The following is a 27,769-nucleotide window of genomic DNA, read 5'->3' on the forward strand; positions in this document are numbered from 1 at the left end:
AAGTGGTTGAGGAGCCAACCCGGAGGGAGGCCATTTTGGATTTGGTATTCACAAATGGGGATTCGGTATATGATGTCATTGTAGGCGAAACCTTGGGATCTAGTGATCACCAGTCAGTGTGGTTTAATATAAGAACTGTGAAAGAGTCACACCACACAAAAACAAAAGTTTTAGATTTTAGAAAAACAGACATTTCAAAAATGAAATTAGTCCTAAATGAGTCCTTATCAGACTGGAACGGATTACATGGAGTCCAGGAGAAATGGGACTACTTAAAAGGTGCATTATTGAAGGCAACAGAAAATTGCATTAGACTTGTCAGTAAAAGCAAAAAAAGGAAGAGACCACTGTGGTACTCAGCAGAAGTGGCCCAAATCATTAAAAATAAAAAGCTAGCATTTTGTAATTATAAAAAAACCCAGAGCAATGAAGATAAGGAAATCTACAAGATTAGGCAGAAAGAGGCCAAGCAAGTTATAAGAACTTCTAAAGCGCAGGCAGAAGAAAAACTAGCTCAGTCTATGAAAAAGGGGGATAAGACATTCTTCAGATATATAAATGAAAAAAGGAAATTAAAACAAGGAATAACTAAATTAAAAACAAAGGACGGAAGGTATGTAGAAGAGAATAAAGGGCTAGCCGACTGCCTTAATGAATACTTCTGTTCAGTTTTTACAGAAGAAAAAGGAGAAGGACCTCCACTTGAAAGGATGACTAATGAATCATTTGATGCATGTGTCTTTACAGAGGAAGACGTTCTAAGATTGCTGTCTAAAGTGAAGACAAATAAGTCACAGGGTCCTGATGAGATACACCCAAGATTATTAAAAGAGCTTAGTGGTGAGCTGGCAAAACCATTAACAGATCTATTTAACCAATCATTAGTAACAGGAGTCGTCCCGGAAGATTGGAAATTGGCAAATGTTGTGCCCATTCACAAGAAAGGTAGTAGGGAGGAATCGAGCAACTATAGACCAGTGAGTCTGACATCAATAGTAGGCAAATTAATGGAAACCCTATTAAAGGATAGGATTGTGGAACATCTTAAATCCCATGGATTGCAAGATGAAAAACAACATGGGTTTACTTCAGGGAGATCATGTCAAACAAATCTTATAGATTTTTTTGACTGGGTGACTAAAATAATAGACGGTGGAGGTGCAGTAGACATTGCATATCTAGATTTTAGTAAGGCTTTTGACACTGTCCCACATAGAAGACTTATCAATAAACTGCAGTCATTGAGCATGGACTCCCATATTGTTGAGTGGATTAGGCAGTGGCTGAGTGACAGACAACAGAGGGTTGTAGTCAATGGAGAACATTCAGAACAAGGTCATGTTACCAGTGGGGTACCTCAGGGATCTGTACTGGGACCAATTTTGTTTAATATCTTCATAAGTGATATTGCAAAAGGCCTCGATGGTAAGGTTTGTCTTTTTGCTGATGACACAAAGATATGTAACAGGGTTGATGTTCCTGGAGGGAAACGCCAAATGGAAAAGGATTTAGGAAAACTAGAAGAATGGTCAGAACTCTGGCAACTGAAATTTAATGTGGATAAGTGCAAGATAATGCACCTGGGGCGTAAAAACCCAAGGGCAGAATATAGAATATTTGACACAGTCCTGACCTCAGTATCTGAGGAAAGGCATTTAGGAGTAATTATTTCAGAAGACTTAAAGGTGGGAGACAATGTAATAGAGCAGCACAAAATGCCAGCAGAATGCTTGGATGTATAGGGAGAGGTATAAGCAGTAGAAATAGAGAAGTGCTTATGCCGCTGTACAGAACACTGGCGAGACCTCACTTGGAGTATTGTGCGCAGTACTGGATGCCATATCTCCAGAAGGATATAGATACTCTAGAGAGAGTTCAGAGAAGAGCTACTAAACTAGTACATGGATTGCAGGAAAAAACTTACCAGGAAAGGTTAAAGGACCTTAACATGTATAGCTTGGAAGAAAAAAGAGACAGAGGGGATATGATAGAAACATTTAAATACATAAAGGGAATCAACTCGGTAAAGGAGGAGAGCATATTTAAAAGAAGAAAAACTACCACAAGAGGACACAGTTTTAAATTAGAGGGGCAAAGGTTTAAAAGTAATATGAGGAAGTATTACTTTACTGAGAGAGTAGTGGATGCATGGAATAACCTTCCTGCAGAAGTGGTAGCTGCAAATACAGTGAAGGAGTTTAAGCATGCATGGGATAGGCATAAGGCTATCCTTCATATAAGATAGGGCCAGGGACTATTCATAGGATTCAGATATATTGGGCAGACTAGATGGGCCAAATGGTTCTTATCTGCCGACACATTCTATGTTTCTATCTTAAAATTAGAGGCCAGATGGATTTACAATCTGCACGCCACGACCACTCCGGGCTTGAACTTGGTCATTTCATATCAGCCTTTTTTTAAATAAATTACAAAATAATTTACTATTTCCCCCCCTGCTTTCTTCTTTTCCTTCCCCCCCCTTTTTTTTTTTTATGAGGTAACAAATGTGTCATGTATTTAATAAATGGTAACCGTAATTGAGTTATCAATATGCTGTATAATCTAGATGTTATCGTAATGATTGTTTTATTTTGCTTAGTATTTATTGTTACTGCAATGCTGGACTGGTGCCCTTAGCATGGGTTGTGCACTTTGCACTCTAGGGACCAAGGGATCGATGAGATGTTTAGGGAGGTGTCCGGGCGCAAAGCCGGTGAGCAACTTCTATCTCTGCTCCCGGTTCGGCTAATCAAGGTTAGCCTGTGAGGAGGCTGCATCCCGTATGTCTTTGGCGTCCGGGTGCATGCCTCTCTCCTCTGCGCCCGCGCCGAGGGTGACTTATCTTCCGGGTTTGTCATTTCCGGCGGAGTCTTTGTACTTCCGCCGGAGGTGGCGTGGCTTCCGGTTGCGTCACTTCCGGTGGAGCCCCGTACTTGAGGGAGAGGGCGACCGGCGTGTACACGCGACTGTCTCTCTCCCCCTTGGACGTGACGGGGGGGGGGAGCTCTCCTCCACTGGGACCTATTCCTTTCAGGGGACCATCTTAGGAGGCTGGATTCAGTGGCCAGATACAGCGGGCGTCACGCTGTCCCTATCCCACTTGCATATTGGGTAAGTGGGGAATCCTTTATCCCCCTCCTTCTCTCTTCTTATAGGAGGATACATTACAATCTTTTGGGATGCCCCTGGCCATTAATGATTATGTTTATTTCATCTGTGATATACATTTATATCTTTTTCTGGAAATTTGATTAAGGGGTGGGATGTATATACTTCCTTGGCAGATACCTGTAGGCAGTTCCCCAGCCACTCTTTCTATCTAAACATTAAATATTTGATTTATACATGGAGTAATCTGTATAAACTTATATTGAATTGCTTTTGAAGTTCTGAATATTGTTCCTATTTATGCTTATTCCCTAGATGGGACTCCCTCAGGATCTTGGGGGCCTCTAGATCTGAGGGGGTGCGCCTCCCTGTCTGCGTTCCGAGGGTGCGGGACTCGGCACTTTTCCCTGTCTCTACCAAGTGAGGATTTAGGGGTGATCACCCTGAGGTCCTCGCTCGGTTGTATCCCTCCTGCACATGGCCCTTTATGTGGTGTTTAGCACAGCCGATGTCTTTGGTTTCTTGTCCGTGCATTTGCAGCACTAGCACTTTGGTGAGCATCAAGTAGCTGATTTGTAGGACTTAGTCCAATATAAATGTTTGCTTATACTAATATGTATGTATTCCCTTAATGAATATTGTATGTAATCTGCTTTTGTCTCTTCTTCTTATATATATATTTTTTCTCTCGTGATATTTATAGCAGGGGGGGGGGGGGGGGGAGTACCGCACTTTAAAGGTGCTTAGTGCATACTATTCATATAAATACATTTGCTTTCAGTGCTTTCAAATATTAATAATATAAATCCCTTGTGCTTAAAATTATATAAATTTTCTCCAGTGCATAAATATTAATAAAAAATTAATATCTCTCAAATATAAAATATTTCTTATGAGTGATGTAAAAATTAGTGCTTCAAACAATCCTTAAAAATTATTATAAAGGTTATTAAATAGAGTGCCAGTGATAAAATTATGTGCTTTTGAGCCTTCAATAAATATATCATTCAAAAGTGGTAAAGTGCCAAAGTGTCCTTAAATTAAGTTGAAATAAATGAATAAATAAAGCTGTGTGTGTTCAAACGACTCTTCTTTCCCAAAACTCATGCAGGTGCTCTTCCATGCAGTGGCCACTATGTGTCCTAAGCGCTCACCTCAATTGCCTTTACAAACAGCCTCGTATTGTTTTGCTCATGTGTAGTATTTCCTCCTTCTCTATGGTTTATGGATCCGGCTACTGATACCCACAATTTTCCTTTATCGATCGATATTCCAAGGGGTATGTGTGGAGCCGTTGTATCTCCAAAATAAATGGGGCCACAATAGTAAAGTACCGTTTGGTAATTTTATTAAAATAGACTTAAATGACAGACTCACATTTTACTCCGTCTTTCCAAATGCATAACACTCGTGTTGCCGCTACGTCACTTCCGGTTTGGCGTCCTACGCGTTACGCTGCGTGCCCACACAGCTTCTTCCAGGGATCGCCTTTTCTCTCGTGATAGTTAACTGAGGATTATCAAACGGTCTTTGAAAAAGCGCCATTCATGCGAAACGCGTTAGACCCATCCTCATCGGTTATTATCATTTAGTGTGTATCGCTTTATGCAAGACAAATGATGTCAGGTTATGGAGTTGGCTCCATTTTTATCTTTTTGTATGTCTTCAATTTAAATCCAATAAATAAAATTTTTATATACCATTGTCTTACTTTGCTGGAATATGCTGTTTTTGATGCTCTAACTGGTTATGACAACCTCCTTACCATCCCTTTTCCTTTTATAGGCATAGTTGGGACCCCACTCCCCAGGAGGGGTATCCCACTATCCCTGTTGCATTTTAATTGTATTACTCGGGATTGGAGGTTGGCCATACCAGGTATTTATTAGTTTATCCAACAAACCAATTTTCTTTCACCATACAAACTGTGTAGGAGTTCGGCTGGATTCTGAATCTTTGGAAGTCGGCCTTGGTCCCTTCTACAAAACTAGACTATCTGGGGCTGACTCTGGACTCAGCCTTAGCCAAAGTATTTCTTCCTCCAGGCAAAGACACTGCAATTTACAGTTGATCTCCTACTGACCAGCAGATTGTTGTCCTTCTGGACTTGTATGCGGGTACTTAGCCCGATGTGTCAACCTTCTAGGCCGTCCGATATGCACAGTTCCATATGAGGTCCTTGCAATGGGAGATTCTCATCATATGAGACAAGAATCCACAGTCTCTGGACAACCAAATCCAGCTGAGCCGGGGTACGAGAGAGTCCCTGATTTAGGGGCTTTGTTCCCTGGCTCTCTGGCAGGGCAAAATCCTTCCTAGCCTTGTAATGGACAGTGTTAACCACGGATTGCCAGCCTGTCCAGATGGGGAGGTGTCCTCGGCAGAAGTTCTGCTCAGAGAGTCTGGACCCTGAAAGAATCCAGATTACCTCCTAATGTCCTGAGTTATGTGCGATCAGGCTGTGCCTGGAACATTGGATGGATCATCTACAAGGCTGTCCAGTGCGCATTCAATCAGATAGTGCCACGGCCGTGGCTTATGTCAATCTCCAAGGGGGCACAAGAAGTGTCCTGGCAGGTTTTGATGTAGCCAGCATACTCAGGTGGGCAGAGCGTCTCGTTCCAGCCCTTTCCGCCATTCACGTTCCCCTAGTGGAACATTGGCAGGAGGATTACCACAGCTGGCAGGCGTTAGACCAGGGGGAATGGTCTCTTCATCCGGAAGTGTTTCATCATTTGTGTCTCTGTGGCATCCCGAGGTGGATCTGTTGGCATCTTGGCTCAACAGAAAGGTACATAGGATCATGGCTCAGTTATGGGATCCTTTGGTGGAGGCCACAGATGAGCTGGTGGCCCCGTGGGGTCAGTATTGTCTGATTTACGCCTTCCCTTCTCAAGCTCCTGCCAAGACTTTTACAGAATCGAGACAGAAGGTATTCTGGTCATTTTAGTGACTCCAAACTGGCTTCGCCGGGCCTGGTGTGGCTGGTTTCCGACATTTCCTTGGAGGCTTCCTCTGAGGGAAGATCTGCTGTCCCAAGAGCCAATCTTTCAGCCTGCTTTACAGTCGCTGGCTTTGATGGCTTGGCTGTTGAAAGCCAGGTGCTGAAGTATAGGGAATTGTCTGAATCGGTGATTCCTTCACTGTTAAAAGCTAGGAAACCTACTTCTTGGAAGATATACCATCGTACGTGGAAGAAGTATGTTGCGTGGTGTGAATCCCTTGGGGTTCCTCCTCGCTCTTTCGGTGGCTCGGATCTTGATCTTCCTTCAACGGGGGGGGGGGGGGGGGTTGAACAGACGTTGGCCTTGAGTACTATCAAGGGCCAGGTGTCGGCCTTTGCAGTTTTCTTCCAACGACCCTTGGCTACATCTCTGGTGCGTACCTCTTTTCAGGGTGTTCGGCACTTGGTCCCACCATTGTGGTTTCCTTTGCCGTCTTGGGACCTCAATTTGGTACTTTCAGGTCTTTGGGAGTTTCCCCTGCTTACGCTGTCCCAGGCGGTGGCCTTTTTGGTGGCTATCCCCTCTGCGTGCAGGGTCTTGGACCTGGTGGCGTTATTCTGCCCACCTTATCTTGTGATTCACAGGGATGAGGTGGTGCTTTGCTCCTGTCCGTCATTCTTTCCGAAGGTGGTCTCTGATTTTCATTTGCGTAAAGACGTTGTGTTGCCTTTCCTGTGTCCTAGGTCTAAACATCTGAAGGAAATTGTCTTGCATGCCTTGTATGTGGTCCGGGCAATTAAGGTGTACCTGGCAGCTACGGAGTCTTTTGTGCTCATGGATGGCCTCGTAAAGTGTTGTCCGCTTCCTCTGCTACCTTTTTTAGATGGCTCAGAGAGACGCTGGGTCAGGCCTATTCCATCAGGGGTCCGGTTCCTCCTTTCCCTATCCAGGCACGCTCTACTAGGGGGCTTAGTGCCTCCTGGGCATTCCGTCATCAGGCGTCATTGTTGCAGGTTTGCAAGAAGCCACCTGGTCATCGGTGCACACTTTTACAAAGTTCTATAAAGTGGATGTGTTGGCATCTGCGGATGCTTTCTTTGGCCGCAAGGTTTTGCAGGCTGCTGTTAAGAGGACCTGATCCTCTTTGAGGGTGTATTGTTTTTTTCAGCTGGGCTTCGCTTGTTTGGTTGAGCCCCTGTTGACTGGTTGGCTAATGTTTAGTCTGGGAATTTTTTGCTTTTCCCCACCCATCATGTTTAACACTGCTTTGGGACGTCCCAGTGGTTAGGAATACCAGAAGCTGTGTCCGTCAATGAACGAAAGAGAAAATAGGATTTTTGACTTACTTTAAAATCCATTTCTCTGCTGTTCATTTATGGACACAGCACCCACCCCTCTGTGGAGTTATAATTCTCCTGACACTGCTTGTTACAAAACTGAGTGGCTATAGAAGAGCGAGGGAGTATACCCCTTGGGACTGCCCATGGGTGTAGCCAGAATTCTTTTTCGGCCTAGTGTCCTACTCCTGTAGGTGGCAGTATAACCCAATGGTTAGGAATACCAGAAGCTGTGTCGTTCAATGAACATCAGAGAAATAGATTTTATGATAAGTCAAAAATCACATTATTTTTCTGCCTAGTCCGCTCCCTGCTGGGATCTTTGGTCCTGGCAATTTTATTTTTCCTTTTAAATTGAATTTTTTCCTTTTTTTTTTTTTTTCTTTTTTCTTTTTCTGCAATCAAGTTTTTCCTGTGGGAACTGCAATCAACTGCCAGACTGGGTGATGCATTGGATATCCTAGATCCTTACGGTCGTCCCAGTCTGGCCCATGAGCGTGTGCAGGCCTTATAGGGGGTGAGGTTTATGCCAGCGCGAAGGAGTTTTCAGTACATTTATTGAACTATTTAAAAATTGTGGTGTAAGCTGCCGCCAACCTACCTCTGAGGCAGTGTGTAAGTGATAAAGTGCAAAGTTGTTGGTGTCAGGCGCTACCAATAAAAATTGTGAAATTGTGAACTGTGCGTTTTTTAAAACCAATGCGTTTTTAAAACGATAAATATTCCAACCATAAAATCATAAAAGTGCATATGGTGCATTGATACCATATATAGTGCATTTGATAAAACCATATAGTGTCACCACTTAGATTATACAAAGTGCTCTAGTGCTTTGTTTGTGCCAGTGCATCAAGTGCTCAGTTATGTACTGTTATATGGGAAGGTATACACCCGTGGAACCCCACTAGGTGTAAATGCTTACTGCACACTGGTAATAGGTAGCTCGATTCCCATCAGATACTGTAATAGCAAATAGCCTCCATTGCGTAGTATGTAGTATATAAGATGAAATGGGTATTACATCCCCTCACAGTATAGGAGTTCACTTTCAGCATGCAGGGTCCACCAGGCTGTGTCGCTTCCGCGTTCCACCGGTCTGAACCACCACTACCGGAAGTGATGTACTGACGCAATAAGCCACGCCCTACGCGTTTCGTCACTTCGACACGCTCCAGATAACGTAGTACTGACGAAACGTGTAGGGCGTGGCTTATTGCGTCAGTACGTCACTTCCGGTAGCGGTTGTTCAGACCGGTGGAACGCAGAAGCGACACAGCCTGGCGGACCCTGCACCAGGCTGTGTCGCTTCCGCGTTCCACCGGTCTGAACCACCGCTACCGGAAGTGATGTACTGACGCAATAAGCCACTTCCTACGTGTTTCGTCACTTCGACACGCTCCAGATAACGTAGTAGTGACAAAACGCGTAGGGCGTTGCTTATTGCGTCAGTACGTCACTTCCGGTAGCGGTGGTTCAGACCGGTGGAAAGCAGAAGCGACACAGCCTGGCAGACCCTGCACGCTGAAAGTGAACTCCTATACTGTGAGTGGATGTAATAGCGATTTCATCTTATATACTACATACTACGCAATGGAGGCTATTTTCTATTACAGTATCTGATGGGAATCGAGCTACCTATTACCAGTGTGCGGTAAGCATTTACACCTAGTGGGGTTCCACGGGTGTATACCTTCCCATATAACAGTACATAACTGAGCACTTGATGCACTGGCACAAACAAAGCACTAGAGCACTTTGTATAATCTAAGTGGTGACACTATATGGTTTTATCAAATGCACCATATGCACTTTTATGGTTGGAATATTTATCTTTTTAAAAACGCATTGGTTTTAAAAAAACGCACAGCACACAATTTTATTTTTACGTTTTAAAAAACACACAGTACACAATTTATTTCACAATTTTTGTGGTGTGCAGGCCTTAGCTCCACGCTAGGTCGGCTGCGACAGGGTCCCACGGAAGGGACTGACCTTGTCGCGGCCAGAGTCGCAGTGCTCCCCTGGGCCGCAGCACCGCCCATGCTGAGATGGGGAGGTAACCTGCTCGGTATGAACCCTCGCCTGGCTCCTATGGTGTGGTGAGTAGTGCCCCCGCTCCCTCGGGATTCTGGAGTGTCTTCGGGGTCCTCCTGGGGTCGGTAGGTCTCCTGAGTCCTCCGCTCCCCTCTTTTACCTCTGTAGGGGTTGTTCCCTAGGATGGTGGGTGATTGGCATTTGTGTTGTCTCTGTTCTCTGCTCTGTCACTTCAGTGATAGTGCAGGAGTGAGGTGTGTGGGAATCTGAATATGCCTGAGTGTAATGCCGGGCTGGTCCCCGGCTGGTTCGCGCGTCCCGATTTTGGCAGTAGGAACATGTGTGGCCGCTCAGTCGACAGGTTCCCGGAGTCTGTGGCCATATTTTTGGTGGCTGCTTGGACGGCAGCAGTGGCCATTTTCTGTAGCTGCGGCGAGTGGTGGCACGGCCGCTTCCTGGGATCTGCATGCTGCAGCGGCCGCCTTTTCTCTCCCATTTTATCTGAGACACAGTGGTGGTGAGTCCTGGGGGTATCTCCCGCCCTCTTCTTCGCAGGCAATACTGCTGGAACTTGTAGTCCCACGGGTGCCTACAACTTATAGCTATATACTTGTGTATATATCTACATTGTGACACCAGAGTACATGGAGCCTGCAGAACACTTCTCGCCACCCGACCTACTCTGAGGGGGGGGGGGAGGGGTTATGGGGTCTTCTGGGTATCACTCAGCCATGGCAGCCATGACGGCAGTCCTACAGTCGTTAGTAACTAAAGTGGACCTGGTCTTGCAAAAAAGGCCTGGCACTCCATCTGCCTCATTCACCTCTTCAGACTCTTGAGGCTGAAGTGGACGCTAGCGACCCCACGCGGTCTGTGTCCATGCACCCCAAGTGCTCAGATAGTGAAGATGATTCCTCTACCACCTCCGTGCATGAGAAAGCGCCTTGTAGAAGCATTGATTGTGTCAGTGTGAGAAACTTTAAAGATGGAGGATGCAGCGGATTCTACGTTGGCTACTCCGGTGCAATTTGGCCCCCGCAGGCCATCCAGAGCGACTTAAGTGTTTCCCTTCCCCGCTTATTTTGACGAGATTGTCACTAGTCAGCGGGGGTCCCTGAAATGCATGGCTTGGATACCTAAGTGTTTTCCTAGGAGGTATCCTTTTGAAGAGTCTCTTGAAGAAACTGACGGGAACACTGGTGGAAGACTCCCAGGTTTCTAGACTGAATAAGGTTAAATTTCTACCTGTAGAGGACGCTCCATCCTTTAAAGAGCCAGTGGATAGAAAGGTTGAATCCTTGGTCCGCCATCTTTTCACCGTGGCAGGTTCTATTCCAAGACCGGTGTTTGCTGTAACCTTGGTCTCTCAGACCTTGACTGAGTGGGCGAAACTCCTACGCCAGGATTTGAAGGAGGGTCAGCACCCTCATGAAATGGCAGAGTTGTTGGACCAGTTGATACAGGGGTTGTAATTAATTTGTGATGCGTCCTTTGATGCGACTCCGTTGGCCTGCAGAGCATCGGTGACGGCAGTGACTTTACTCCGCATGATCTGGTTGAAATGTTGGTCTGCGAACCAAGCCTCCAAAATAGTTCTGATGGATCTTCCCTTTGTTGGGGACCGTCTGTTTGGAGCCTCCATGGAAGAGATCATTAAGGGGTTCACAGGAGGCAAGAGCATCTTGCTTCCGCAGGTTTCTAAGAGCAGAGAGCCCCGCTGCAAGTGTGGTCCTATTTTTTCTGCTCACAAGTGGTCTTTTCGTCCCGTGGGGTCGCAGGACAAACGGCCAAAATCTTCTGGTACCTCCTCAGGGTGTTTCAAAAGACCCTGGGGTGGTAAGTCCAAAGCGGGTCCTTCTGGCCCAGCGAAAAGGCCTCCGTCTGAAGGGATGCCCTGACCCGCTATAGGGGTGGGGGGACGTTTTTGTTTTTTTCCGGACCCTTGAAACTCGTTTATCCAGGACAAGTGGGTGCTTGAGTTGATTCGGTCAGGTTACAAAATCGAATTTGCAGTCTCTGAACAAAATTGATCCTGTTGAGTCGGAATGCGAGAGGATCTCTGCTTTGGTGGCTCCTCTCCCCGGTGCTCCGACAAGGGAAATCCTTTCTCCCCCTGTTCTGGAAAGTGGTTACCACGGACGCCAGCCTGTCCGGGTGGGGTGGGGTCCTGGGCATCGCAACGGCCCAGGGGGTTCTGGTCCTGGGAGGAATTCAATCTGCCGATCAACATCCTGAAAATTTTAGCGATCAGGTTATGCCTGTCCCAGTGGAGGGATCGTCTGCAGGGGTGTCCGGTGAGGATTCAATCAGACAACGCCACGGCCGTGGCATACATCAATCACTAAGGGGGCACAAGAAGTGCCCTAGCGACCAAAGAAGTGGTCTTTGCTCTCGCTGGAGCCGCTTCTCTGTGTGATCGGGGGAGCCGAGGATCACCGGCTATCGGAAGCCATCTGTTATTCATAAAGTCGCGGCATTTGCGGGCGACCTGCTTTTTTTCCTTTTCGGATCCTCTGTCCTCCCTACCTCATTTGCTGCGAGCCCTTCAGGCCTACGGCTCTGTCGTACTTTCAGATCAACCTCTCCACGTCTCGGGCCTTACCTGTCGCGATAGACAGTGACACCCTGGAATGACTGCGTCCGCTCTGCTCAGTCAGGTTAGCTCTGAACTCCATATGTTATTTTGGAGTGGTTATCACTGCCGACCCCGCCAATCTTTACGGCTCTAACTTTGACCCACTACTCCAACAGGTACGTAGCGACTTGTTCCGCTGGCACTAACTTACCCTCACTTGGTTTGGCCGGTGCAGTGCCCTAAAGATGACCATTCTGCCCAGGATTCTGTACCTGATGCAGGCCTTACCCATTCGCCTTCTCTCCCCCTTCTTCTGGCGCATTGACGCTGCATTTTGGGAATTTGGGCACATCGAAGACCGCGCATACAACTCCGGCTACTACATCTACTGAAGTCTGGGGGGAGGGTTGGTCTGCCATGTATTAAGACCTACTATAGAGCTGCTCATCTCACCAGGCTGGTTGATTGGCATTAGGCTAAAAGTTGGGCGGCCATGGAGTTGGAGGACTGGCAACACAGCTAAAAGCTGGCCTTGGATCAACCTTCCTCTGCCTGGGACCTTGGCAAACATCCCACCCTGGGGAGCACACTTACTAGTGTCCGAGAAGCGGTCCGCCACACCACGATCTCCCCTATGCCCTCTCCGATGCTGCCCGTTCTGGACAACCTAGACTTTGAGTCGAGCCTTGGGGGTCCGCAGTTTCAGAGCCTGAGGCTTGGTGGCCGCCTGCACCTCTGGGATTTCCTTGGGTGAATGGGAAGCTCTCAGTGGCTTCCTTGACTGCTCCTGGGGACCACCACCCCCCCGGACTTCTGGAGTGGTCTCCAACTCAGGCATATTCTCTGTAAATGCAGCTGTATTGCAGTTATTTATAGACCGCTTACGGAGTTGAAGCAGGTCTACCAAAACCGTGAGCCGCTTCGGCACTGCTTATCTATTATGTATGCATCCCTGAGGGCTCAACCCCCCGACTATTTCCCTCAGTTCCTGACAAAGTGGGGGACTGAACTTATCTGTTAAATTTACTGATGCCCAGAAAGAGAAAATTCTTTACTTTGCTCATAAATCCTTCATGGCTACAAAAATGCAGGAAAGAAACTACGAGATTCTCACGAGGTGGTACAGGGTGCCCTCAATTCTTCACTGTTTCTTTCCATCAGTCCTGGACCATTGCTGACGCTATACTACGGGTCCTGGGACCGTTCTTCATATCTTTGGATTTGTCCAAAAATTACGCATTTCTGGAATGCTGTTACTGGTATTATCTGCCGGCTCACCAATATAAACCTCTCAGACGGCCCTGCGGCTTGCCTGCTCCATTTCTCCCAGAGGCCCATTAAAAAAATATAAGGCATCTCTCACTATTCACTTACTGAATGCAGCCAAAGCCTGTATCCCGCTCTGTTGGAAGTCACATGCTGCGCCCTCAAAGTCCCTCTGGTTTTCTAAGGTCAATGATCTGAGAGATATGGAAGACCTCACAGTTACACTCTGATAGGGAGGAGTCCTTCTGGGATAAGTGGACACCCTGGCAGCATTTTGTCCTAACTGATGCTTATCTGCAGTAATTCCCACAGCCTGTTTGAGGCGGGGGGGGGGGGGGGCGCACCATGCCTTCTCCCCCTGTCTTCGGATTATTTATTTTACTTCTACACGCTTATCCCCCTCCCTTTCTTTACATCTTTTTGCCTTAACTTTTATCTCAGGTATCCTCCCATTGCTCTTATCTTTGCCCTCCGGTAACTGATTTTGCCGGATATCTTGACCAAAAATGCAATGCACAATGAGGTCATTATCTGCAGGACCGTTTCTCTTTCACATTTATGTCCTTGGAGAAAGTTGCTATACCACTTGTGCGTTTTACACGTTCGAGAATATTATTCTGAACGAATATAACGAGTTCTTTCTAATCGATTAATTTCTTTTTAACAGCATCGACCAATCTTAGTGAATACAGACTACAGTAGGGAATATATAAGTATATTTATTCACAAGACATATATTCACAATAAATAGTTAGACTTAAGGTGACATAAAGAGACAACCTTTACATAAAATACAAACTTAAAACGATAAATGCAATGTGATATGTAGTTCAGTGATAAAATTAAAAAGAAAGCAAGATTACGTTTTCCCCAGGGATAGTAGAAACCATAGATAAGTGTTCTATATAATCAGACCACAATTGTCTGCGAATTGCGCAGCCAACAGTCACTCCGCTGCAGTTGGAGTGAGAATAGGCTATGCAAAACAGGAGATTAAATCGCTAATATTGCGCTGAACTTTGATATTAATAAAAACGTATAAAAACAATCAGTTTTTAGAGAAAAATCGAATATGGTTCATACGGCTGGGATTGTAATCTCGTTACCCTTAAATATGAAATATAAAACATATAAGGAAGGAAATAAACGATAGTAAATAATCAAATAAACAGCAAGGTATATTTACCACATTTAAAATGGCCAGCTTAAAATGGTCGTTACCAGAGTCCTTAAGATGGCTGCCTTCCCAAAATGGTGGCCAGTTAGGGAGGAGATTCATCTGGCGTCCTTCAAAGTTTCAGATAAAGGGTGGAGCAAGATGGAGTATGTATAGATGAGTATATGTATGGATGTAAGTAGCGTGTGTGTGTTGGAGTGTAATGAATGTTGTTGTAATGTGTGTGTGTCCATCTCACATCCCAGAAGGAGGAGCTTTAGCCCCATTGGTTGGGATTACTTAACCATTAACTGATGAGGTCATTGGGTGACACCTCTACTAGTCATTCAGTATATGGGATATTAGAATTATATGATAAATTCTTCATTTAATAATAATCATAAAAACAGTATGAAAATCTGTCCATACTCTCATGATGCATACGTGTCCATCTAATATCTCCATCATGTGTCGGTAAGGATTGGACCTGGTAACGCCATTTAATAAGGATATATTACTAATACGATATATATATATTGATTGGAAATGACTGATTTACCCAGATGCTTTACATTTAGTAGCAGTAAAAATTATATAGGTACATATACAGTTATATATATATATATATATATATATTGCTACACAACAACTTGTATATGTAAACTTTTCTACATATGGGTTATTTCCAATCAAAGTATTATCCATTAAGGGATTATTTTTTTGTTAACAATACAATCATGATTTGGGACTGGATATAAAATATGGGAGAAATTCTTACCATTATACACTACTATATAATAGATATAATGTAATTCTCAATGGAAGATTGTACATGTATTCATAAGTTCCACACCCCCCTTTGGTATATTATGGGACAAGGATGTTGTATAAGCTTATATTAAATTAATTAGAATATGCAGTTCTAATCAGTCTGAACAATGTTTGACACCATGTAGCTTCCAATGGACAACTGTCTGTATCACACAATCTCTACCCCATGCAATGTGATAGGTAAATTAATTACAGGTTCTTGTCTTTGTCCAAGCTGTTTTCCGTTTGTTTCACTTCTCAGGGTAGAAACAATAGTTTCTCTTACGTCCTCTGACAGTCGCCGCCATCTTCATATTCGTCACAATGGGGTATTAGACTTTGCTCCGTAGGAGTAGCTAGGCAACAGAATATGTCAATATTAAAGCTTTTAACATATCCCCACCCCAGGGGGTGGTCCCCTCAGTCTATACCCTCCTGTTTCCTGCTTCAGTTTCAATGTCTAGCTTGTCAGGAGTAGCTGGATGTCTCTATGCTGGGGCATTTTGTCTCAGCCTTCTCTCTTTTTTGATTTTATTTGAGTTTTTTCTCTCTTTCTTTATTTAACTGTTATTTTTACCAGCAATAGTTAGATCTTCGGATGAAGAGGATAATGCGGGCTGCGTCTCGGGCTGACTCCCCTGGTCGCAGGTTGTGGGTCAGTGGCTTCTCAGCCCGCCATCGAGCGTTCAGTCAGGTACCGCTCCGGAATTTTCTGAACGACCCATCCCTGTTCCGTGCAGGGATGCTAGGGTGAGGTGGCTACCTCACTGGACGCTGTGCGGTTTCTCAACCCACCTTCTGCTGCGTCCTGGATGCGACTCTCCCTGTCTCATGTACAGCGGCTTGTTCGCCTGTGCGGGTCCCCCACGCCATGTAAGAGGTAAGTGTATTCATGTGGGGACCTGTCTGTCTGAGGGGTGTCAGTCTGGGACTGTTACCTTGCCCTGTGTTCACACTATTGATGTTTCCCTATCTCTCACACTGCATGCTGTGGGCTGCAAGGAGGGGGGGCTGTGCTGCACTTCTGTGTCAGTCTGAGTGTGTGAACGGCTGTGTGCTGTGGAACTTGATGCTATCATGTTTGGGGCACAATACAGCGCCGCTGCGGCGGTCCACCATGTTCTTTATAACTATGTGGTGTATTTTTATTCCACCTTCATGAGGTGGGGGAGCGGCGGTTACGGCGCCATTTTGGCTGTACTCGCTCCGGCCGCATGGTACACATGCATGGCGGCCATTTTCTTGTAGCCTCCCATAGGCTTTAATGGAGCGCCCTGAATATCAGCAATTCCTTTTCTACAGGAGCACCGATCTGGCCAGCAGCAGCAGCGGTCTCTCCAGGTTTTTTCCCTCTATTCTCTGTATCCTTGCCTGAGTATAACTTCTCCCTGTGGGGGTCCCTGGTGTGGGTGTGCTTGTGTGGCGATGGGCTACGTTCGCAGCGCCTTATTTAAAGGGGCGGTCACCCATTTTATTTTACTCATTTTGGGGCATGGATTTTCAGGAAAGCAAATTTCCTGTCACATTGGTGGGAAGCCAGGGGACTGCGGTTTTCCCCCTCGGGGGGGATTTGGCTGCGATTGTGGCTAGCCTTGCGACTCAGGTGCAATTGCTGATGGCTGCTCAATCCTCAAAAAGGCCCAGAGTTTTCAATTTCCTCTGATTCAGAGGGTGTTGGTGATGGGGCTGCTGTTGCTGGGGTCTCCTTGTCGGGGTCCCGTTCCTCCCTGGACCTTGTAGGGTCAGAAATGGTGGGTGAGGTTGAGGGGGTTGATATTTCTCCCCCTGGCTCGTCTGAAGAGCTTGCACTCATGGATGAATTGGTTGCTTCTATCAAGCAAACACTGCGTTTACAGGATGAACCTTGTCCTCCTGCTGCCTTGGCGGCTTATGGGACGCAGAAAAGACGCAGAACATCGCAGGTATTTCCCTGCACTGATGATTTTCAATGCGCTGTAAAGGAACATTGGCGTAATATACGCAAGCCTTTTGCTATACCAAGTAGGTTTAAGCTGCGCTATCCTTTTACGCCCGCTACTGATGGGCGTTGGTGTGTCCCACCTCCGGTGGATCACGCAATAGCGGTTCTGAATAAGCCCACTGCGATTCCTGCTGAGGATATCCCGGTGTTCCGGGATGCCACGGACAAACGGACGGAGTCCCTTGCCCGTCATGCCTATTCTATTATGGGTTCTATGCTGAAAGCTTTATTTGCTTCACTTATGGCGGCCCAGGCTGTCGCGAGCTGGACGCAGGTGCTTAATCGCGTCCTGGTGGCTGATTCTGCCCTCCAGGCGACTTTGGATATGGTGGATCAAATCCACCAGGGTGTCATGTATTTGTGTGATGCGGACTTGGATATGGTTCCGTTGGCTGCACGTGTACATGGTGTGGCGGTATTGTCTCGCCGTTTTGGTTTGGTTGAAGTGTTGGTCGGTGGACCAATCTTCGCGTAAGACCTTGGCTAATCTGCCCTATGATGGTTCTCGCCTTTTTTGGCGAGTCCCTAGATACGTTAATTAGGGGGATCACGGGTGGTAAGAGCACGCTCTTACCCTAATCCCACGAGGCTAAGACGGCTCCTGGTAAGAAGCCGTGGACTGGTAAGCAAAAGTCCGGCCAGTCCAGTTCAGCGGCCCACAACAGTGCGGCCTGAAGGGGCGCCCTCACCCGACTCTGGGGTGGGGGGACGCTTGCTCGGTTTCCTTCAGCCATGGCTGTCCCGTGTTCGGGACAGGTGGGTTCAGGAAATCGTTTGATCTGGCTTCGAGATCGAGTTTCTCTATAGGCCGGAGCGCAGATTTTTTCCCTCAAATCTTCTACTGTCCCCGGAGCGTTTGCGGGATCTGCATCTAGCGGTGCAGGACCTGAGGGCTCAGGGAGTGGTGGTCCCGGTGCCTCATCGGGACAGGTTTCGGGGGTTCTATTCCAATCTGTTCACCGTGCCCGGGTAGGAGGGCAAGGTACGTCCGATTCTGGACTTAAAGGCGCTGAACCGCTTTGTGCGGGTGCGCAAGTTCCGCATGGAATCTCTGCGGTCGGTGGTGGCTGCCCTGGTTCCGGGGGAGTTCATGGCTTCCATCGACTTGAAGGACGCGTATCTTCACATTCCGAATTTCGAGGGTCACCAGAGGTACCTTCGATTCGCCATAGCGGAGGATCACTACCAATTTGTGGCGTTGCCCTTTGGTCTCGCCTCTGCTCCACGGGTGTTCACCAAGGTGCGGGCACCGGTTTTGGCTTTGTTGAGAGCCCAGGGCGTCTCTGTCCTAGGGTATCTGGACGATATTCTGGTTCGGTCTGCGACCAGCCAGGGTCTGGAGAAGGCTCTGTCCGTTACGATGCAGTCTCTGCAGGAGTTTGGTTGGACGATAACTTTTCCAAAGTCAGCACTGTGCCCATCGGTTCGTCTCCCTTACCTGGGAATGGTTCTGGACTCTGTCCAGGCGAAGGTCTTCCTACCGGACGACATACTCAGGACTCTTCAGGAAGGAAGTCAGGTCCCTCAGGGACGCTCCGTCCTCGTCCACTCGGACGTGCATGAGATGTCTGGGATTGATGGTCTCGGCTTTCGAGGCGATTCCCTTCGCCCAGTTTCACAAGCGGGGTCTCCAAGCGGAGATCCTGTCCAGGTGGGACGGGCGACCGCGATCTCTGGATCCGGATTTCGTTGGGCCATCGCACCAGAAGGGTTCTTCTGTGGTGGCTCCTGTCCCCGCCGGTGTCAGGGGGCAAGTCTTTTCGTCCTCTCTCATGGACGGTGGTCACCACGGATGCCAGCCTGTCGGGCTGGGGTGGTGTTCTGGGCGTTCTGTCCGCCCAGGGAACTTGGTCGGAGGGGGAATCCTCCCTTCCGGTCAGCATTCTGGAATTGCGTGCGATGATTCTCTGCCTTCAACGTTGGCCGGACAGGCTGCAGGGCTGTCCGGTTCGGGTGCAGACGGACATTGCCACGGCGGTGGCTTACGTCATTCGCCAAGGGGACACCAAGAGGGCCCGGGTGGCTCGGGAAGTGGCCGACATTCTGTCTTGGGCCGAGACGCATGTCCCGGCGATATCGGCGGTTCACATTCCAGGGGTTGGAGAACTGGCGGGCGGATTATCTGATGCCACCAGTCCCTGGACCAGGGGGAATGGCCCCTCCGTCCGGGTGTTCTCCAGATGTTGTGCGCGACGTGGGGTCTTCCGGAGGTGGACCTGTTCGCATCTCGTCTGTACAGCAAGGTGTACAGGTTCGTGGCAAGGCCACGCGATCCTCGGGCAGACGCGTTGGTAGCTCCGTGGCATCAGTACCGACTGATGTATGCGTTTTCACGGTTTCAATTGCTGCCCAGGTTCCTTCGCAGGTTGGTCTCGGAACCTAAACACGGTGATTCTTGTGACACCGGACTGGCCTCGCCGGTCCTGGTACGCAGACCTCGTGCATTTTGCGGTCGACGCCCCGTGGCGTCTGCCTCTTCGGGAAGATCTCCGGTCTCAAGGGCTGATATTTCGTCCTGCCTTGCAGTCGCTGGCTTTGCCGGCCTGGCTGTTGATACCGAGGCCCTGAGGGATAGGGGTCTCTCCCCTGAGGTCATTCACACTTTGATCGACGCGAGGAATTTTTTCCTCGGGGTAGGTCTTTTACCGTATTTCGGAGGCCTATTTTGCCTGGTGTGAGTTCAGGGGGTCTTCACCTCGCCCATGGTCGGTGTCTGGGGTGTTGTCCTTCCTTCGAAAGGGTGTTGACGGCGTTTGGCGCTGGCTATGATCAAGGGTCAGGTGTCTGCGATGGCTGTTCTTTTTTCAACGTCCTATGGCATCTATCTCCTTGATTGGCACTTTTGTTCGGGGGCATCTGGTCCCTCCTAGGAGGGTGCCTCTGCCTCCTTGGGACTGGAATCTTGTTCTGTCCGTGTTACAACATGGTTCTTTTTGAATGGATCGGGTAGATCTCGTTGTCTATGTTGTCCTAGAAGGTCACCTTTTTTGGTGGCGATCAATTCGGCTCGCAGAGTGTCGGAGCTGGCAGCCTGTCCTGCCATTGTCCGTATCTGGTCAATCACTTGGTTAAGGTGGTCTTGCGACCTAACCCTTCTTTTTTTCCGAAGAGGGTTTCGGAATTTCACCTCAATGAGGACATTGTCTTGCCTTCGCCTTGCGCGAAGTCTAAACATTCGGAGGAGGTGGTGTTGCACTCCTTGGATGCTGTTCATGGCGATTAGGGTTTACCTAAAATCGTCTGAATCTTTTCACAAGTCGGATTCTTTGTTTGTCCTTCCGGGGGTCCTCGGAAAGGGCGTGGCGGCGTCGGCTTCTGCCGTCGCCAATTGGTTCAGACAGGCCGTTGAACAGGCCTATGCTTTGCTGGGAAAAGTTTCCCTTATGCCTGTGAGGGCGCACTCTACCAGATCTCTGAGTACGTCTTGGGCCTGTCGTCATGGGGCTTCTGTGGCCCAGGTGTGTAGGGCGGCGACTTGGTCGACCGTGCACACCTTCACTCTGTTCCACAGAGTGGATGTTCAAGCATCGGCAGATGCTTCCTTTGGCCGCAAGGTTCTTAGTGCGGCGGTCCCTTAGGGTCACTGGTTTTGGTCCTTTGGGCTGTTTGGGATTTCTTTGTATCCCTGGGTTATTTGTTTTTTCCTGGGTTATTGCTCCCGTTGAGCAAATTTTTTCTCGTGTTGCCCAGCTGGTTCCCTTTCTATGGTGAGGTTACTTTCTTGATGTGGAGACTGCGTTGCCTTTAGGCGCGGCTGCGTTTTCCACCCCTCATGTTTGCACTGCTTTGGGACGTCCCCATTGTGACGAATATGAAGATGGCGGCGACTGTCGGAGGACGTAAGAGAAAACAGAATTTTTGTAAAATCTTACCTGTAAAATTCCTTTCTCCGAGTCCTCCGACAGTCGCCGCCCCCGCCCCTCTTTTGGGGTTTAGGTACTCTACTGCTATTCCACTGAAACTGAAGCAGGAAGCAGGAGGGTATAGACTGAGGGGACCACCCCCTGGGGTGGGGATATGTTAAAAGCTTTAATATTGACATATTCTGTTGCCTAGCTACTCCTACGGAGCAAAGTCTAATACCCCATTGTGACGAATATGAGGATGGCGGCAACTGTCGGAGGACTCAGAGAAAGGAATTTTACAGGTAAGATTTTACCAAAATTCCGTTTTATTTGCTAGGGAATGGATGGACACAGGTGTGACCCTGAAACTGGCTGAATTTCTGCCATTGTGGAGAATCCAAGGAATACAAGATAAATCTCAACTGTCACTTTTTTGCACAGGGGGTAAAGCCCACAGGGGGCAGGGTAATACCTCAGTGGTCTTCCTTGTCCCCACAATGAATGTTTGGGCTGCCTACCCTTTAAAAATGATTTATATTTTCCATAGTTTAAAATGGCAGTCAGGTGTATGTCAAGCAAGGAGCAACTTCTAAGTATCCATCCTTCTATAGCAAGGCTCATACAGTGTTTGTCCGAAGTGATTAATATGAGCTTTGCAGAATCCATTCAAAGGATTTTGGCTTGTTGATAATGTTCTTGTAGTGTGTTATATGCACTTTTAAAAAATAAATGAAACATTTGGCATGTTTATTTTATACTATTACCTCTAAATGTTACTCTAACCTTTTTTTCTGAAGGCCCATGCACACGGGACATTTAAAAACCGCCAGCGCTGCTTTCAGGAAAAAGCAATGTTTAAAAATGCACTTTTAATAGCGTTTATACATTTTTGCTCATTAGCGGTTTAAAGCATTTTTACAGTAAAAGCATTCCTTGGAATGTAAAAGCGCCAAATGCGGCTAAAAGCTTGTTACGTTTAGCCTAGTTTTTTGGCGCTTTGCCTTTTTAAAGGCATAAAGCCTCTGCTCTTGGACGCACTGGCAGTCTTTTTTTTTTTTTTTTTTTTTTTTTTTTTAACTGCCCCTAAACGTTTATGCTTCCAAACTCCTCTAAAAGTTTGTGCGCATGGAAACATAGGCTAACATGGAGTTCAAAGTCAGTAAAAATAAAAAAAAACGCTAGACGCCCCTAAAAGCTGCTGCAAAAACGTCCTCTGTGCATGAGTCCTAAAAGTGTATGATTAGTTTGGATTAATGTGCTTTTGACATTCTCTGTTAATATACAGATTTATTATTGATTTGCTTTTGTGGTGTTTTCCCTTAGGGAGGAAAAGATTGCCATCATGCGTGAAAAGCACACTGCACTCCTGAAACCCATTGTGTTCGCCCTTGAGCACGTTTGTAGTATCACTTCAGCACCTGCTGAGACACCTCATGAAAAATGGTTCCAGGACACCTATGGGGAGGCTATTGAAAATGCTCTGGAAAAACTTAGAAATCCATCCAATCCTGCCAATCCTGGCAACAGCTGGATGCCATTCAAACAGGTATTTAAAAATAGAGTATAAAACTAGTAAATCTAACCACTATAATATTAGTTTGTGGCTCTTATATAGCATCCTTTAAATCAAAAATCTTACTGATTGCATCATAGGAAACCGGCCACCTTTCTGTAATGAGACCTACTTCTTTAAACCATTTCTGGGCCGGAAGGATTTGCCCCCTTAATGACAGGCCATATTTTGCGATTCGGCACTCTGTTATTTTATCAGACAATTGCGTGGTCATGTGACGCTGTACCTAAATAAAATTGTCCTTACCCCCCCCCCCCCCCCCCCCCCCCCCACACACAAATAGAGCTTTTTTTGGTGGTATTTGATCACCTGTGCGATTTTTTTTTTTTTATTTATGGTTTTTTTTTTTTTTTTTTGCACTATAAACAAAAATTTTTTTCACATTCTGCTATATAACATCTAAGGATTGCTGTTATAATACGAGGGCTTTATATCACCTGAAGAAATAATTACCCGGACTGGTCTACATCACCAGCCGTTGTCACAAGATACCTACTACTATAGGATTTTATACATCCTGCCCACTATTGATACTCCCACACACAGCAAGAAATATTGGTATTGCTCGGTCTCTCTGGCCCTGACGAAGGCCTGATGTGAAACGCGTTGGCTCATTGGGACCCTCAAACCGAAAATCAACAAAGACTTCTTGCACCAACATCAGCTTGAAGCATGTATTATCCCCCTACCAGGGATTTATTTCTGTGCTGTTGTTTTTAATGTTTTGGTAAATATATGGGGGATTTCCTGTCCCTTTGGTGGTCCCTCATGTACACACTATATATTTTTATATGGTCAATTCAATAAAATGTTCAATTTTTAAGTTATTGATTCTTGGTTTTCCTTCTCCCAATCGGCCCTCAAAACCCATACTTTCTCTGTATAATGCTATATAACATTCCCAAAAAAAAAAAAAAAAATTAAAAATCAAATTTTTTTTAACATTTTAGGCCAATTTTGTTTTCTGCTACATATTTTTGGTAAAAAAAATCGCAATAAGCGTATTTTGATTGGTTTGCGCAAAAGTTATCACGTCTACTAACTACGGGAAAGATTTGTCATTTTTGTTTTGTTTTTTACTAGTAATGGTGGCGATCTGCATTTTTTTTTTTTTTTTTGCGAGACTGCGCCATTGCGGCGGTCAGATCAGGCCCCTGACTGACATTTTTTACACTTTTGGGGGGACCAGCGACATTACTACAGTAATCATTGCTAAAAATATGCAGTTACTGTAATGATGACACTGGAAGGGAAGGGGCTAACGTGGGTGATCAAGGGGTTAAATGTGAGCCTAGGGGAGTGATTCTAACTGGGGGGGGGGGTCGTGGCTTGTGAAATAATCATAGAGACTTGTGATCCTATATAGAAGGATCACAGGGGCTCTATGATCATTCCAAGGAGAAGAATGGTCAGCTGTGTTTACAACAGCTAACCGTTCTTCTCTCAGCGGGGAACGATCGGGGGTGTCAGGCGGAAAACGGAGCCGCTTTCCCCGCTGACAAGCAGGAGCATGCTGCCGTCTGTCGCGCTCGCCCCCTAGCTGCCTGCACGCGACCGATGTATACCTACGGCGGTTTGCACAGGAGCGGCTGCCTGCCGTAGTATAACTGCGGCGGGCGGGCGTAAAGTGGATAAAGGGAACCGATAATCTTAAATTAAACACTCAGCAGAGCCCAAGCAAGCTAATTACATATGCACGTACGTATTTAAAGGGAATATGTCATTACAAACTATATTGGCCTCCATTGCTGTTTCATGTGTGTAGTTAAGGAAGCACAAAGATCACTGCTGTGCAGCAGTGGATGTGTTTTACCCAACCCCATTGAAAGTCTTTTTGCATTGTCCACCCTTTAGCTTGTCTGTGTCTTGCAGTGCAAGAGATGGTCCTTTTGTTTACTGTGAGTTCATTTTTTTTCCTTGACATTTTACTTTTTGCTTTACTATTATAGTCTATATGTCTTCTCAGTTATTGAAATTTCACACTGATTCTTCTTCTGATTCTTTGCAGGTTATGCTAAGCTTGCAGCAAAGAGCACAGAAACGTGCAAGCTACTTGTTACGACTTGAAGAAATTAGCCCTTGCTTGGCTTCCATGTCAAACACTGAAATAGCCTTACCAGGGGAATTCTCTGACAGAGATGCCATCACAATTCACAGTGTGGGTAGTACTATCACTATCTTGCCTACAAAAACAAAACCGAAAAAGTTCATATTTCTGGGATCTGATGGGAAAAACTACCCATATCTTTTTAAAGGTAATGGAGTATCGTATACATTTATGCATTTTGAGCTACAGTGTTGTTTTGAGTAATACATTCACGACCAACATTTTCTTTCCTAAAAGGTTTGGAAGACTTGCATCTTGATGAACGCATTATGCAGTTCCTCTCTATTGTAAATACCATGTTTGCAACAATTAATGGTCAAGAGTCTCCCCGTTTTCGTGCAAGACACTATTCAGTCACACCCCTTGGCACACGATCTGGGCTTATTCAGTGGGTGGATGGAGCCACTCCTCTTTTTGGCCTTTATAAACGATGGCAACAAAGGGAAGCTGCTTTGCAAGCACAAAAGGTATTGACTTAAATTGAGTTAAAATATGAGTTTATAATCTGTGTCCACTATATTCTTGCTTGTTAATTTAAAGTTTTAGGGCTGGCACTAACCGCATAGGAAAACATTCAGTTTTCCTGTGTGGACTAGTGTCTGTGTAGGGCAGGTTTTCGGGGGACAAAAGCAAGGCAGTGTCATGCCCATCCCCAAACCAGGCCGACAGCTTACTGAGAGCCCCCAAGATACCTGGCATTGCACCCATGATCTGCTGATTGTGAGTGCAATGCGTTACAGGCTGCAGAGTTTTTTTTTTTTTAAATGATTTTATTTTACCTGCAATGAGATGTGATTATTTTTTTTAACCACTTGCCCACCATCCGCCGTGCTTCTACACGTACCTAGTGGGGGGGTGCGCGCGGCGCCTGGCCACAGAGGGAGCCAATCAGCAGGTTCGGTGACCGCGATGTCTGCCAGGAACCCGCGATCGCTCCCCATGGAGACAGGAGACCATTGTTCTGTCAGTAATGAACACAGGAATCCTGTGTTCCTCTTATTTAGGAACACAGGTCTCTGTGTGTGGAGGATGGGTTTGCTGAATAAACAGTTAGAAAGCACCCCCTAGGGACACATTTAACCCTTTGATCACCCCTGGTGTTAACCCCTTCCCTGTCAGTGTCATTACTACAGTAACAGTGCATATTTCTCTTTCGTTCATTGACGGACACAGCTCATGATTCTTCTTAACCATTGGGTTATACTACCCCCTACAGGAGTAGGACACTAGGCAGGAAAAAGCTTGACTATGCCTATGGGCATTCCCAGGGGGTATACACCTACTCTCAGCTATAGGAACCCAGTTTTTTTTCTGCCTAGTCAGGAGTAAGGACCTAGTTCCTTTGCTGGGATCTCTCTGGTCCTGGCGATTTTTTTTTTTTTTTTTTTTTTGGTGGCTTTCACCATTGCGCGCAGGGTGTCTAAACTGGCAGGGCGTTATCCTGTGGTTCATCTTATGATGATTCACAAGGATAAGGTGATGATTCACAAGGATAAGGTGGTGCTTCACCCCTTTCTGTCATTTCTTTCCTAAGGTGGTCTCTGACTTTCATTTGACTAAAGACATTGTTTTGCCTTCCTTGTGTCCCAGGCCTAAGCATCCGAAGGAAGTTGCCTTGCATGCCTTGGATGTGTACCTGGCAGCTACAAGTCTTTTAGGAAGTCAATCTCTCTATTGTGCTCACGGACAGACCTCATAAAGGGGTCGCAGAGGAAGCGGACAACATTTCCAAATGGTTCAGACAGACTGTGGTTCAGGCCTATTCCCTCAAGGGTCAGGTTCCTCCTTTCCCTGTCAAGCTGCACTCTGTTAGGGCACCTAGTGCCTCCTGGGCTTTCCATCATCATGCGTCAGTGATGCAGGTTTGCAAGGCGGCCACCTGGTCGTCGGTGCACTCCTTTACTAAGTTTTTATAAAGTGGATGTGTTGGCATCTGCAGATGCTTCTTTTGGCCACAAGATTTTGCAGACTGCTATTTAAAGGACCTGGTCCTCTTTGAGGGTGTATTGTTTTTCAGGTGAGCTCCAGTTTGATAGTTACCTGATTGGCTGTGGTTAGCCTTGGGAACCTTGGGATTTTTTTTTCTGATGTTTTTCCTATCTCTCATGTTTAACACTGCTTTGGGACTTCCCAATGGTTAAGAAGAATCAGTAGCTGTATCTGTCTATGAACAAAAGAGAAAATGGGATTTTTGACTTATCGTAAAATCCACTTCTTTGATGTTTGACGTACACAGCACCCACCCCTCTGTGGAGTTGGCTTTTTTCTGACACGGCTTGTAACAAAACTGAGTGCCTATAGCTGAGAGTGGGTGTATACCCCCCGGGACTGCTCATAGGCGTAGTCAAGCTTTTTCTGCCTAGTGTCCTATTCCTGTAGGGGGCAGTATAACCCAATGGTTAGAATTAGGAGCTGTGTCCCTCAGTGAACATCAGAGAAATGGATTTTACGGCAAGTCAAAAGTCCCGTTTCTCTTACGTCCTCTGACAGTTGCCGCCCACTCATACAGTCTTCACTTATGGGTATTGACCTCTTATCCACAGAAGCAAGCTAGGCATAAGATTTGTTAAAACACAAAACAATTTACATAGACACACCTGTAGGGGGCTGTCCCACTGGTCCAATACCCCCCTGCTAGCAGCAGTCCCAAATCAGTAGGTAGGCTTCCCTTAGCTGGGGCTACAGTCTCAGCCTTTTCTTCTGTTTTTCTTAGTTTTTATTTCTACTAAGTGTTTTTTTTCTTTACACAGATAGCTTTTTATTTGATCCTGCGCTTAGTCAGACTTCGGAAGACTACAGCGTTTGCGGAGCTGGGAATCGGACTGGTTGCACTAGAGCCTTAGGGAATCCCAGCCGGCTATCGAGCGTTTAACAGGCTATGTGTACGCCCTGGCCTTGCAAATGACCTGTCCCTGTCAGGGACAAAGCCCGCAAAGTGGTCACTTCGCAAGGATGTCTCAACTGCGGTACGCCGTGTGTTGCTAGCGTCCTGTTTGGCTGACGGCACCCCCGCCGCCAGGGGTGGGAGG

The 27,769-nt window shown here is 46.5% G+C and overlaps 1 protein-coding gene across 4 annotated transcripts in view; it reads left to right on the plus strand.

Moving 5' to 3' along the window:
* SMG1 (SMG1 nonsense mediated mRNA decay associated PI3K related kinase) overlaps nt 1-27,769 on the plus strand; it is a 795,166-nt gene that overhangs the window by 551,219 nt on the left and 216,178 nt on the right. For all 4 annotated transcript variants that reach the window (XM_082260927.1, XM_082260924.1, XM_082260925.1 and 1 more), the window contains exons 39-41: nt 22,384-22,606; nt 24,642-24,888; nt 24,978-25,207. In XM_082260927.1, coding sequence (XP_082117053.1) covers nt 22,384-22,606; nt 24,642-24,888; nt 24,978-25,207 — 700 coding nt within the window. The remainder of the gene's footprint in view (nt 1-22,383; nt 22,607-24,641; nt 24,889-24,977; nt 25,208-27,769) is intronic.

The sequence above is a fragment of the Pelophylax lessonae genome (genome assembly GCF_965119305.1).
Source record: "Pelophylax lessonae genome assembly, chromosome: 6".
NCBI lineage: Eukaryota > Metazoa > Chordata > Amphibia > Anura > Ranidae > Pelophylax > Pelophylax lessonae.